General features: G+C 38.7%; 1 protein-coding gene across 1 annotated transcript; it reads left to right on the forward strand.

Moving 5' to 3' along the window:
* Nucleotides 1–604: 604 nt before the first annotated feature.
* Nucleotides 605–13,737, forward strand: LOC134655740 (uncharacterized). The gene is made up of 4 exons (XM_063511206.1): nucleotides 605–799; nucleotides 1,402–1,552; nucleotides 2,468–2,622; nucleotides 13,634–13,737. Exons 2-4 carry the CDS (start codon nucleotides 1,431–1,433, stop codon nucleotides 13,735–13,737), a joined length of 381 nt encoding a protein of 126 aa, XP_063367276.1. The 5' UTR covers nucleotides 605–799; nucleotides 1,402–1,430.
* The last annotated feature ends 483 nt before the right edge of the window (nucleotides 13,738–14,220 follow it).

A 14,220-nucleotide genomic window follows, 5' to 3' on the forward strand; every position in this document is an offset into this window, starting at 1 on the left:
GGAGCCCCTTGTGTATACAAGGTCGTAGCTGCTGGTATGTAAAATAAAGTAGCGTAGAGTAAAGCAAAGTAACTGAGAGTAAAATAAAGTAGAGTAAAGTAAAGCAAAGAAATGTAGGTAAAGTAGGCATGAAAATGGCTGTCATTATCTAATAACGGAACTGTTTTACATTTACATATATTTAAACATAATTACAGGTAAGCCGATGCCACTCCAGAACTGCTCAGTGACGAACCAAAGTGCCGTTGGTTTGCAAGTTGAGTGCTTGGAAGGCTTCGATGGAGGTCTACCTCAGGTCTTCTATATGGAGGTGCTGGAATTACCATCTCTGCTGGTAAGACTGTCTTTTTATTTCTTTAAAATCTTACATTTTGTGTGGAGTCAGATGAAGCTTCTAATGGAATATTTTGTATGAAATTGTTTAAAATAAATGTAGGATTTTCGCGGGTTTTTCAACAGCCTAAGTGAGAGAAACTTAGAGCTAAACTGTGGAATTAACTGTTACCACTATGAACCGATAGGATGATTTCACTTTTATCGTCTATCATGTCACGTGTCAATCTATTCGAAAGTGATGGCCACGATGACAGACGATAAAACATTTGGCCCATTCAAATTTCAAACATTTGTTTCTTTACTTAGGTCCATGCCAACGTAAGTTCAAACAGTTCCACTTTCGAAGTGGAGCTAGATGGAAGGTCGAGCTACGCGCTGAAGCTATACGCCGCAAACGCCAAAGGGCGGAGCGAAGCGGTGTCTCTGTACACTGTAGCTTTAAGGTCACCTGACAAGTTCACTGGTGAGTTTATAGTTTCAAGCTGTTAAGTAGACATTCCGCTACAGTCGGCACCAATCGTAGTGAATGAAACAATGCTCCAGAAGCATCCGCCGTCCTAGAATTATTTTCCAAATAGGGATGCAGCCAAATCCGTCTAGGGGAAATACCGCGTATAGACGAGCATAATATTTTCTTCTTTTTTTTTTTCAACTGGAGCCCGTCTGCCTTTGACTGCTGAAACTAAAATAAATTGCTGTTTTTTTGATTAAGTTAACAAACATGTACTGTAAACTATTGTTTGAAAAAAAAAAATGCTCGTGTACAGAATTTCCCGCGGACGGATTTGGCCGCATTGACCTAGTTTTTAGGGTTCCGTACCCAAAGGGTAAGAACGGAACCCTATTACTGACTCCGCTGTCCGTCTGCCCGTCCATCCGTACGTCCGTCTGTCTGTCAGTCACCAGGCTATACCTCATGAACCGTGATAGCTATACACTTGAAATTTTTAAACAACAACAAACATACAACAAACGTAATTTTTTGCCGTTTTTTGCGTAATGGTACGGAGCCCTACGTGCGCGAATTCGACTCTCACTTGGCCGGTTTTTTTTATTTTGTGACAGGAGCGAGCACAACGCTACCATTGTCACCAATGCTAGCGACGCTAGTAGCGCTATCAGCGTTGCTGTGTGCTGCTGTCTGCGGTGTCATCACTGCCTTATATCGGCGGCATGTGACGCGCCGACACCACATGGACAAGCATCCGCCTTCAGCGTAAGTGTACTCGTAACTTCTACTTTTACCTACAGGCCGCGTAGACAACACGCCAATCGCTAACGCTACGTAGCGAACGAAACGCAACTGTCAATGTCACTGTCACACTACTATGGAAGAGTGATAGAGCGCAAGCGATCGTCACCTTGGCTAGGCCGCCTGTTACCTATTAAGAATGGGAGAGGATCGGGCTGCCAAGAGGGCGTACTTGGGAAGACCGATGGTGGCCACCCGATACCGCTGGGGAGACAATGTGGAAGCGGATCTGCGTCAGCTTCAAGCCGATAATTGGCAGGAAACGGCGCACGAAAAGTGGAGTGCTCTCGTTTCGGAGGCCAAGGTCCTCTTATGGTCGCTGAGCCATATTAGTTAGTTTTTCTACTCCAGCACTTAAATGTGTCAATTAAATGACTGACAGTGATATCTAAAGCAATGTCATTTGAATGCTTTGTCTATAGGCTCATAAGATGACTGCTAGCAGTCATCTTATGAGTATAATACAACTGCTTTATTTTTTTTAAAGATACAAGTTCCGATCATCTTGATTGAAAGAGGTATGTTTTCATTTACAATAATAACTCTTTTTTTTTTTAAATAATAACTCATTTTTTTTTAAATAATAACTCTTTTTTTTTAATAATAACTCTTTTTTTTTAATAATAACTTTTTTTTTTTTTTTTTTGATCCAGCTGTCATAGAAAAAGTAATGTATGCAACAGCTCATAATTGGTTCTTAAAATTCTCGGGTCTTTTTTTACAAAACTCGACTACGTCTCGTTTTGTAACTTCGACCCTTGAATTTTAAGAACCCTTATTATATCACTGTTGCATAAACTACTATAGTTATAGCATTAATAGCAAAATTTCAAAAAAACTTTCATTGTTTAATTCAATCTAACTTTTTTATTTCCTCAGAAACACCCTCTACATGCAACGAAGCCTCGAGTTCTCGAAGCCGGACAGTTTGAACACATATACAGCCACGCCCAAGCTCGACTACTGCAGTCGGTACGAGCTGAAGATGGATCAGGTGGAGGATTCAGACCCTGACATCATTCCGTGTCATTACGGTGAGTGAGGGAGACAGCTTAGAGAGACAGAGAAAGGCTGTTTAAACATATGGACGCCGACACTCAAGCTCGATCACACTTAATTTTTCCCTAAATGCATTCTTTGGATTTATTTAAAATGTTTTGTTTTTTACTCTAAATATTCAGCGAGCCAATGTAAATCTTATTTCAACCGAACTATACATATTTGTTTATCATCTAAGCATACAAATATTCGTCTTAGATAGGCTTTATCCATGTAAATCCGCAATCAGTTTCGTTCCGATACAAAATCGCGTTACTCCGAGGCTTTCTTATTTCCTGAGCAACAGAGATTGCCTCAACTTATGGAGCGAAAATTCAACCTACTAACTGCGCAAAACTCGCTTCGCTTCTAGAGTCTGTTCGCAAAGAGAAGAGTCGTGGAATGTATTGGACGCCATAGATTCCACGACTCTTCTCTTACCGCACAGACTACGCGATATTTTTTTTACGCATATATCTAAAGAAAGTAATGAAACACACGGATGACGGTTGACAAGTAACGGGATTTTATTTGAAAGAACAGATGCATAGACACATGTTATACATATTCTTAACTAGATGGCGCTAGTAACCCTATTTCAAGCTTATTTTGATATAAATAACAACACCCCCACTATATCAAAATAACAAATAAACTAATATATAACAGGTGTAAACCAGTGAAACAATTTTTTATTTTATTGTAACAGCAATTCTACAGGCAAAAACACAAGTTATTAAATATGTAACTAAATAGGTATGTAAAATGATTTACTAACAAGAAACATTAATAAAAAATCATTTCTGAACTACACCAAGTGTTTTCATAAACCTATAATGTTTCACCTCTGGTAAACCTTTTGTTAACAGGTCAGCGGGCATGTTAGCGGTTGGCAAATACTTTGTTTCCACAATATCATTATTAATTACTTCTCTAATGAAATTATATCTAACATCAATATGCTTAGAACGCTTATGTGACTGATGATTATTTGCCAGCTTCAATGCACTCTGACTGTCATTGTATACTACAATTTTATTACTAAAACCCATCAGTTCCACTTCAAGGTTTTGCAAGTAAATGGCTTCACGGCAAGCTTCTGATAAAGCCATGTACTCACTCTCACATGAGCTCAAAGCAACAGTCCTTTGCTTTTTGCTCTCCCAAGAAATAGCAGAACCAGACTTCATAAAACAAAAACCTGTATATGACCGTCTGTCAATGGCGTCACTCGCCCAATCTGCATCTACAAATCCTACCAGTTCTGCTTTTCCTTTGGAATATTTCAAACAATAGTCTTTTGTTCTCAATAAATATCTTAAAATTCTTTTAGCATAGTTCCAATGAACATGTGAATAACAGTTATTAAATTGACTTAAATAACTAGTAGCATAAGAAATATCAGGTCGAGTTAATACTGATAAATACATCAAGCTACCTATAAGTTTTTGATATGGCAGTTTTTCTTCACTATCATTTGTTTTTTCAACATTCAATTTACATTCTATAGGAGTCTCAACAGGATTGCAATCTTCCATATCAAACTTTTTCAACAACATCTCTATATAATTCTCCTGATCTATAGTAATGACATTTTTATCTTTATTTATATTAATTCTCATGCCTAAGTATTGTTTTACTTGACCCAAATTCTTTAATTTAAACTTTTGACTCAGTGCCTTTACAAGATTATACTATGATTTGAAAATATCAAAAAATCATCAACATAAACACCAACAATAGTTTTCAAATTATTGTTATGATTTTTTATAAATACACAAGGCTCAAGTTTACTCTTAGTATATCCTAAGTTACACAAGGTTTCATCAACCTTTTTATACCAAGCAAGTGATGACTGCTTTAAGCCATAAACAGCCTTTTTTAATTTTAACACTTTATTTGTATCAGTGACAGGAAAACCTTCTGGCAAATGCATAAAAATGCTTTCTTTAAGGTGACCATTAAGAAAGGCTGTCGTGACATCTAAATGAGTGATATCCATTTCTAACTGTACACTCAAAGCAAACAGTAACCGCAAAGTTGAGTGCCTAATAACAGGAGAAAAGGTTTCTTGATAGTCCACACCAATCTTTTGTGTAAAACCTTTAGCTACAAGCCGCGCGCGATATCTCACTCTATTGTCACAATCACGTTTCTTTTTTAAGACCCACTTACACTGCACTACACTCGCGTTATCTGGAGCATCGACAACTTCCCATACCTCGTTGTCTTTGAAAGACTGCAGTTCATCTGCCATCGCCTGCAACCACTGTTGTTTCTCAGGTCCACTGATAGCGTCTGCATACGTCATCTCATCTTCTCCCACGTAGCTGCTGGTGCATGTATTTGCAAAACCATACCGCTCAGGTTTTTTCCTCTGTCGCTTCTGTCTCTCTTCATTGACAGCGGCCAAACTCTCCGTGACCTCTTCTAGTCTCGGTGAAGCATCTTCTGAAGACAATTGATTCTCAGATTTTAACTGTGACAGAGCATCTGTTCTATAAGTTGTCTCTTCTAAAAACTGCTGCTGTCCTTCCTCTTCATGCTGTTCACCTTCATCATCCACATCAAGGTACTCTGATTCAGACTCACTGGAGTTAGACTGGTTAATCGGCTCTAATTTAACCACAGATTCCTCTGTCAACTCCCCCACTGAATCTGTGTTTTCTATACAAACTGTGACTGTATCCTCATTCTTCTTCTCTAAAATCACTACATCTCGACTTGTTGTGATTTGGTTCTTTACTGGATCATAAACTCTGTAGCCTTTTATGTTCTCAGGAAATCCTACAAGTATGTGTTTCTTGGATTTTTTGTCCCATTTTGTCCTTTTTTCTTTCGGGATGTGTACCATGACAGGGCTTCCAAAAATGCGCAAACCTTCTAAATTAGGCTTTTTTCCTGTCCACATCTCGTATGGAGTTTTTTCTATCCCCGACGCTACTGACCGGTTCTTTATGTATACGGCAGTATTGGCAGCTTCTGCCCAGAATCTTTTATCTAGGCCGGCTTCAAACAAAAGACACCTTGCTCGTTCCACGATCGTACGGTTGCTTCGCTCGCTAAGACCGTTCTGTTCGGCTGTGTAGGGGTTGGTTTTCTGGTGCACTATGCCTTCATTCTTTAAGAAATCTTCAAATTCTTTACTACAGTACTCACGGCCTTGATCCGTTCTTAAAAATTTGATTTTCTTGTTTTGACTGTTTTCCACCATTGACTTGAACTCCTTAAAATAACTTAGTGCCTCACTCTTGGCTTTAAGGAAATATATGAAAGTCATTCTGGTAAAATCATCAACAAAAATAATGAAAAATCTGGCACCACCAATTGAATTTTTCTCCATAGGACCACAGATGTCACTATGAACAACTTGAAGGCTCTCTGTGGCTCTTGTGCCTTGTGAGAAGGGTAACCTTGACTGTTTTCCTTCACAGCACACTTCACAGTTTAATTTACTTCCCGTGAAAGTTCCAGGGAAATCTATTCCATCCACCAATCCGTGCTTCATCCTGTTCAAATCAGCGGAGTTAATATGACCAAGGCGACTGTGCCATGTCTGACCATCAGCTGTTGACGAGGATAACATACAGCTCGGTGTTGTTTTCAGTTTCAACTTGTAAACACCGTTGACTAGGTCTGCTTCTGCCACCAAATTCCCTAGTTTGTTGCGAATCCAACATTTCTTAGGACCGAAATTTACAGTATTTCCATTTTTGGTCAATTCACTGACTGATAATAAGTTAGTCGTAAGCTCTGGCACGCACAGGACATTTGTCACGTTCACTTCATAACCGTGACTTGTCGTAATTTCCATATCTCCGGAACACAAAACAGGAACTTTTGTACTATTTGCTACGATAACGTCTGGAATATCCGGCGAAAACTCTTTATTTTGCAGCCAAGTTTCATTCGCCGTAAAGTGCTGACTCGCACCGGAATCCACGTAAAAATCACTTTTATTGAAGTCTCCACTAAGAAAAACAACGCTAAACGCGTTTGTCTGCTTTTTCTTGTCTGTTTTTTCATTTAACAGTGGACATTGGCTTCGATAATGCCCTGAATTCTTACACCTGTAACAGGTTATGTTCTTCGTGTTTACATTTGAGTTTGACGTTTGAGAGGTTTGTTGTCTATGCTTGCTAGTGTTGTTACACTTCTTCTTCAAGTAACTTTTTGCAACTAATGCTGAATTGCATTCCGTTTCACTTACTTGACTTGATTCCATATCGAGCAATTTGGTTTTTATTGAATCGGCCGTTATGCTGATTCCAGAGTGCTCGATGGCCATAATCATAGGCATAAATCGTTCTGGTAAACCAGCTAGCATCAATGAACCTACCCACTCATCATCGATTTTGAAACCTGTACCGGTTAATCTCTGCGAAGTTTCAACTATTTGTGTCACATAATTCGTCATATTTTCACAGTTTTCCAATCTGATGGATATTAAATGACGAAGCAAAGTAATTCTCCGCGAAAATCCTGAATCGTCGAACAAAGTCTTCAACGTTGCCCACAATTGCTTCGTGGTCTTTGCATTCTTTATATGCACAAATAATGATGAATCAATCGTCAAAATCAGTTTAGCTCGTGCTTTTGCATCTGCAGTTTCTACTGCTGCTGTTGCAGTCCCGTCTGCTTGCGGTTCTTCCTTCAGATACTTGTTCGCGCCTTCAAGTATCAGCAAATTTTCTACTGCGAACGCCCAATCGTCGTAATTTTCGCGACCCTTAAGCTTCGGCACGTTCGTCAGAAAATTGGAAGTCATTTTCACGCACTAAACACGAAAAACACTAATACTTTTTAATTAAAATACGGGATTAAAGCCCATAACCTCTAAAGAAAGTAATGAAACACACGGATGACGGTTGACAAGTAACGGGATTTTATTTGAAAGAAGACCAGATGCATAGACACATGTTATACATATTCTTAACTAGATGGCGCTAGTAACCCTATTTCAAGCTTATTTTGATATAAATAACAACAATATATATATATGATATTTTTATTTTTGTTTTGGCTTTTTAACTTTTTTTAACTCCTGACGGAACAAAAATAGCATCTGACTTAGCTTTGTTCATAAATATTCCAAATTTTAAATCGGTAGAGTTCTCTAGATATTTAGCAATGTGACACAGACGGACGGACAGAGTCGCAACATAAGGGTTCCTTTTGTATCTTTTTGGTACGGGATCCTAGAAAGAGCAGTTTTTAACGTGTGCATCTGTATGTCTGTGGCATCGTAGCTCCCCAACGGATAAAACTATATTGAGTGCGATTTTTAAGTGTTGTCTGTTGAGGAGGATCTTAAATTGGTTTCATTTCGCTGGATGGAGCTGAATTATGTTTAGGAGCGCTTTAAATCACAATTAATTATTTTAAAAATTATTATAAAAACAAATTAGTATTGTATTGAAGTAATATAAATAAATCAAACTCTTCTATTTCGTCGTATTACAACGTCAAAATACGTTTTTATCTACACAAATTCAAACTATTTCAAGAGTGCATGAAAAGGCTTTATATGTCGGGCAACGTCAAAGATATGTTTACACTTTTGCACCTTACTCCTTTGTAATAAGGCGAACAATGTAAACATATCTTTGACGTCGACTGTACTAACACAGAAGACAAAATTTACCTATATCAAAATGAAACTCTCATTGTCAAATAAGAGAAGTAGTATATCTCTTATACATGATCCTGTTCCTGCATAATAATAGTCCAACGTCCAACGGTAAGACACGTTGCGTGACCAGCGATAGTAGCAGAGAGAATCAGTTGTTGAAAATATATAGGTACCTACTTTACTTATGTCATTTGATATTCAGGACGCTATTTCGTTGTAGGAAATCAAGGAAAACATCATGAGTTATATATACCCAATAAGACTTCATTTCCCCCTCGGTTGGAAGTTCAGAGAAAAGCCGTAGTAGCTGTAGGCTGTACGTGTATATTAACAAAAGTAACTAGCACAATTTAATAATATAAAAAATTACATACAATATTGAAGCAAGGTAGACTGGTAGGCACGTTTCACGATACTTTTCGTTTATTTTCTTGAGTAAAAGTACTATATTCACTAACAGAACTTACAGATGTAGTGTATAATCATCGTATTTTCTCGGATGCGTTCGTATTTGTCATGGTACTTCAGTCAACCTTCAGTACTTTTTGTACCGAGACTGACTGAAATAGCAACACAGGTTCGTACGTTTCCGTGAAAAAAAATGGAAAATAAGTACTTACTACGTATTTACCGCGTCATATATCAAAATGTGAACTACTCTGTTCACTCTGTTCCCATGATGTTTTACATTTTCTCGTAACAAGGCGTATGTCAGTCAAAATGATAGACGTGGTATGGTAAGAGGATTCCTTTGGATCAACATCAGCTTGTTTGTACGTAATTTAACGGAAACGATAGGGAAACGCGAAGGGATACCGTCAAGTTATGTATATATGGCTGATCAAAGTGAAAGAGATTTCGAAGGATAAATAATAAGCCAAGTTTATTCATTGAATAGAGTCTGTTCGGAAAGAGAAGAGTCTTGGAATGTATTGGGCCCCATACATTCCACGACTCTTCTCTTTCCGCACAGACTACACCTGAATAAAATAATGTGTACCTACTACTACACGTTAGGACGTTCGCTTGCTGGCGCGGCTGCACGGTGCGGGTAACCGAACGCTCTAAAACCCTAACTATTACGGCTCAGCGACCCAAAGAGGATCTTGGCCTCCGAAACGAGAGCACACCATTTTTCCCGATCCTGCGCCGTTTCCTGCCAATTATCGGCTTGAAGCTGACGCAGATCCGCTTCCACACTGTCTCCCCAGCGGTATCTGGGCCGACCTACCGGGCGGCCACCAGTCGGTCTTCCCAGGTACGCCCTCTTGGCAGCTCGGTCCTCTCCCATTCTCAATAGGTGCCCGAATCAGCGAAGTCTGTGGGATTTCGTTTCGCCGATGATATTGGGTCCGGCCACCAAGTCCTCGATTTCGGCATTCCTCCTTATCCTCCAGGTGCCGTTGTCTCTCTTGATAGGTCCCAGGATCTTACGAAAGATTTTCCTTTCCGCTACCAGGAGCTGACTTTCCTCTTTCTGTGTTTTTGTGTTTGTGTTGTTGTGTTTTTGTGTTGTTGTCTTTTTATGTCTAAAACCCTATCTTATTAAATTTATACTGGGTGGAACATTTCTAGAGACCGAGCTGAAAGGATAGGGTTATCTAATTGATCTACAATCGAGTTATTGTAATCGTAAAGCTGGATTAAAAAGTTAAATAAAATCATTAAAATGAAATATTGTTACATCTTTGATAACCCTACAAAGTTATTTACATGTTAAATTGACACATGCCGTCATTCAACAGGATCTACTTGCTAGGGTTGAAACATACAGATTTTTGCACTAATGTTTAACACATTGTATCTCAAAAATGGTTAGAAATATTAAGGCGATTAATAAGTGAAAAATAAAGTAGGTAGCTGTTTGCGTAAAAGTCCTTCAATCTGTTCCACCACATGTTTAGATATATTATTAAATTATGACATAAGTGCTTTAGTCTACAGTTTTTTCACTTTTTTTTAATACGTTGAAAAGGGTTTATTTTGCGTGGGCAAAGGGCATTTAGGGCTGAATGATGCAGGTTTACCGAATATAATAAAACTGTTTTAAATAATCTGGACAAGCGTTTTTGCGTAGGCAAGTATCTAAATTCTATTTTAAGCTTTACCGTAAAAGTATAAAACTCTACCCTTTAACACAACTTTAATACTTTTTTCTACTCCCGTCCTTTTATTTGTCATTTAAAGGGTCGTGCACACACCTTTAAACCCCTATCTTATAGTTGTCAAGACAAGTCTTTAGTCTATTCCCCAAAAAAGTATTTTTGCATACACGCAGTATCTTTTTGGCACTTTTACGATACTTCGTGTAATCACCACTTAAAAAATATTATATGAAATACATTGTTGCCAACCTAATTTTAACTGCCATCTCTGATAGATGAGTGAACCATAGACATGTTTTTTATTTCATTCATTCTTTTCCCGCCCGTACCGTCCATTCTTTGCTACTTCTTGAATGAAAAATATTTGTTTTTACAATTTTATTTCAAAGTGCTTGGTCGTAGAAAAAGTATTGTATGCAACGTTTTTTAACTGAGTCAAAAAATACTCGTGGCGTCTTTATTAACAATTTTCGGCTTCGCCTCAAATTGTTACTTACGCCACTCGCCTTTTTTGACCTCTCTTAAACAACGGTTGCAAAAAATACTATTACGGTATTGCGTCATTTTTAGCGCTTCAACTACATCGTAGCATTAATTAGTAAGCTGTGGTCATTTCCCAATCAAACCAGATGTAAACGCTCACTCAATATAAACGGTAAATGTGGTAATTTAGTTTAGATTATTCTAGGTTACCTGTGAACCGTATTAGTTTTACCGCAAATTATAAAACTAATTAAGTTTCTACTGTATTTGCTAATTACATTTGGAACAATGCTATTATCTTTACTTTATGTTTGACAGAATTCTGTACATTTGATATTCTGCTTTGTTATTGTACAATATTTAACATAAATAATAACTTAGGTACCCGCATTCGAGAATTTCTGTTTTGTCCTATGGTTAAGGCATAGTCCGCAATCTATACTTGATTTTATTGAGCGATAAAGTTTTAATAAAGTACCATATATATTATGTAATATAGGTACCTCATACCTACGTAAATATCTAACGGTTTAATGTATCTAATTGTAAGTATATTTCGTAATATTTGGATACTAGGTAGATACTTACTTCAACTATAGTATTGTACGACTCGTATAACGACATCATAAATTAATTCAATTATAGAATAGGGTTTCCAAATAGCCCCATTCAACTTTGTCGAAGCACCAAAAAAAAGATTTGATCCGATAGGCAACACCAATAACGAGATTACAAATGAATCGTCCAAATTGAACGAGGGACATAGGACATCAGGAGTAGCGGGACTGTTCCTCCCATCGCATTCTTGTAAACCAGTATAATCAAGACTTGAACATCTACAAAGATTTGTTTTCTCTATGGACCCTAGTTTCAACTACAGTGGACATTAACACTTCCGACAGGACTTGAACCCGCATCCTCCACAGTTCGTGTGTTGCTCTTATTAACCAATTGAGCTACGGAAGGCTACCAGGACATCGCAAATCTTTCCATTCCTTCCTTTATGCATACACGCCTTTGGGGTGGCGTATAGCGACATCTACCGAAAGACGATTACATTTTTTAACGGCACCGGAGTCTCAAGTTGCATTGAGAATTCACCAGTAACAATGTGCTAACCCATACTAAATCATTAATATAAAATTTGGAATATCGCTCGCAGACGTATCTGCTTGTTTAAAAAATTGATTCAGTGGACATTAGTTAAAAATTCTGGCTCTCTTCGATATCATACCTTTTTATAACCGAGAATGACCCGATCACATTGTGCGCGGAGGCAGAGATAGAGAGAACGTGAAACGAGTCACAGACACAGAATAACTAATAGTACTACCGTACAGAAAATTCACCCCTTCACAAAAGTCAGGTTTAGGTATAAAATTACACCTATATCGCCGCCTGCAAGCAAAATTGAAACTTATAACCGCGCACGAACCGTGAATCTCCTTTGCGCGCCGCAGTTTTATGACCGAGCTGTGAGTGTCGGCACGGGGTTATCACTTGACAAGTTTTTATACCTATACCCACTGATTTATTGTTTTTAAGATAAATATGTAGGAATTACAAACGTTGATTATGTAAACATACATGTTTTATCCGAAAATAGCATGTCTGATTCTCGCGGAGTAAGTTTCGAAGCCATTGTGTATTTTCAATTTTGCGCGACCGCCACGTGACACGACTATCGTGCACGCCGAGCGGCAGCCCACTGCTATTGGCTAGGTGCGAAGTCGGTGGAGGGGGAAGTGGCGCTGATCGTCACAAACACAGGTAATCTTATGGAATGTCCGCCATGAATACTAGCGGCAGCCGCTTGAACTAATTTTACTCCATAAGATTTAACGTAGAAAGTCCGCCAAAATGACGGCAGCACCAGTCGTGCACCTAGCGAATACGCCTGTCTGATGGGCGCGCCGGCCAAATGTACCTAAACTGCGGAGTGACACCCCCCTGTCACAGATAATACAAATATAACAAAATGCATTAATTTTATTTTATTCCTCATGTCGGCAATGCTGGCAACACAAATGAAAACTATAATTTGCCTTGGAAAGTGTACATTTGTGGGTGGCTAGAGGATAGAAATGAAGGATCACATGTACGCTGGATGGCCGTAGCATATGCGCTAAGCTTTCCGAAGAGCGGCCTTGGAATCTAATATGGCGGCCTAGACGAGATTTTGTTCTACTTTTTGCAACCGCTCGTGGTTCGTGTCAAATATACCTAAATAGCTGACGGGCCTATGTACGGATGCTGACTGTCTAATATTACGTTTTATGTCAGAAACAAAAATGTCACTCATACGCCAAGGTCACGGGTGCAACTGGCGCAAGCCAGCTATATGTAAACCACTTGGAAGTGTGAAGGTCACTTTGACAGAGCACAGTCACGCTCCGTGATTGTTACACCATGTAGGGTTCTAGCTAAATTGGAAATTCCATAGCGTAAGTATGGAACAAGCTATTTAGCTAGTACCCTAAATGGCATAACAATCCCGTGAGGTGACTGTACGTTCATTTGATTAAAAATTGTAATATACTCTACACTTTTTCAGATTTGGGAATTCTTATGCAAGTTCTACTCAATATCACGAGCTTTTTCGATCCTGATAGGAGAAAAAATGTCCCAATTTTTTTTTTTCCTTCCGTTCCTATTCTTCATAGACTTTGTATGACGGTAACGGACTGGAAATAACGAGGGAAGTGTTTTCCGTTAGGCCCTTTGAAATCCTTCTGAGTATATTTTACTTATATTTATTTTTCTGTGTAATTCCTATTTTCTGCACAGATAAGAAATGCAGCGATTACTGCAAGCAACCGCTGCCCCAGTCCGAGAGCGACCCGCTGAGACTGTATAGCGACCAGCCTCTACCTCCTAGTATGGTAAGTTAAACTATATCCCTCCGCGTACCCTACTCTCTTGGTGTATTCCTATTAGTCCCCGCCTCACTTGCGTCTCGTTCGCACTAATTGTGCAGAGTCTGAGCGAATTGAATGCGCGAATGACACCTAACTGATGTGATTCCAATATTATTTAAATATCGGTTTGATGTGAGTGCACGTTCGAATCGGCCTGTAGGGGTACTGTTATCTCCATCGACAGTATCCAGTAATGGTGATTATGTGATTCGCAGTAGTCAGGCTAAGCCGATTTGTGGAGGTGGAAATTGTTCCCACTATCATTGTTACAGAAGATTTGAAAGCGGTTGTGAAGTAGGTACGTTACGTACAGAGGATTGTAGATAGGTGCTCATAGAGAAGTGCAATTGTAATTAGTGGTTTAATGTAACGGCATCAAAAACCGTATTTAAAACGAAATTTGGTGTATTTAGAGATATTTCACTGATAGATTTAAATTGTTTACCGCTTTCGCGT

Source organism: Cydia amplana, chromosome 17 (genome assembly GCF_948474715.1).
Source record: "Cydia amplana chromosome 17, ilCydAmpl1.1, whole genome shotgun sequence".
Taxonomy (NCBI): Eukaryota; Metazoa; Arthropoda; class Insecta; order Lepidoptera; family Tortricidae; genus Cydia; species Cydia amplana.

Bases quoted from the DNA above. Each gene is read 5' to 3' on its own strand.
- LOC134655740 (XM_063511206.1), top strand. From the start codon at position 1,431: ATGCTAGCGACGCTAGTAGCGCTATCAGCGTTGCTGTGTGCTGCTGTC. The intron at 1,553-2,467 runs GTAAGTGTACTC...TTATTTCCTCAG, and splicing joins GACAAGCATCCGCCTTCAGC to AAACACCCTCTACATGCAAC. The intron at 2,623-13,633 runs GTGAGTGAGGGA...TTTTCTGCACAG, and splicing joins CATCATTCCGTGTCATTACG to ATAAGAAATGCAGCGATTAC.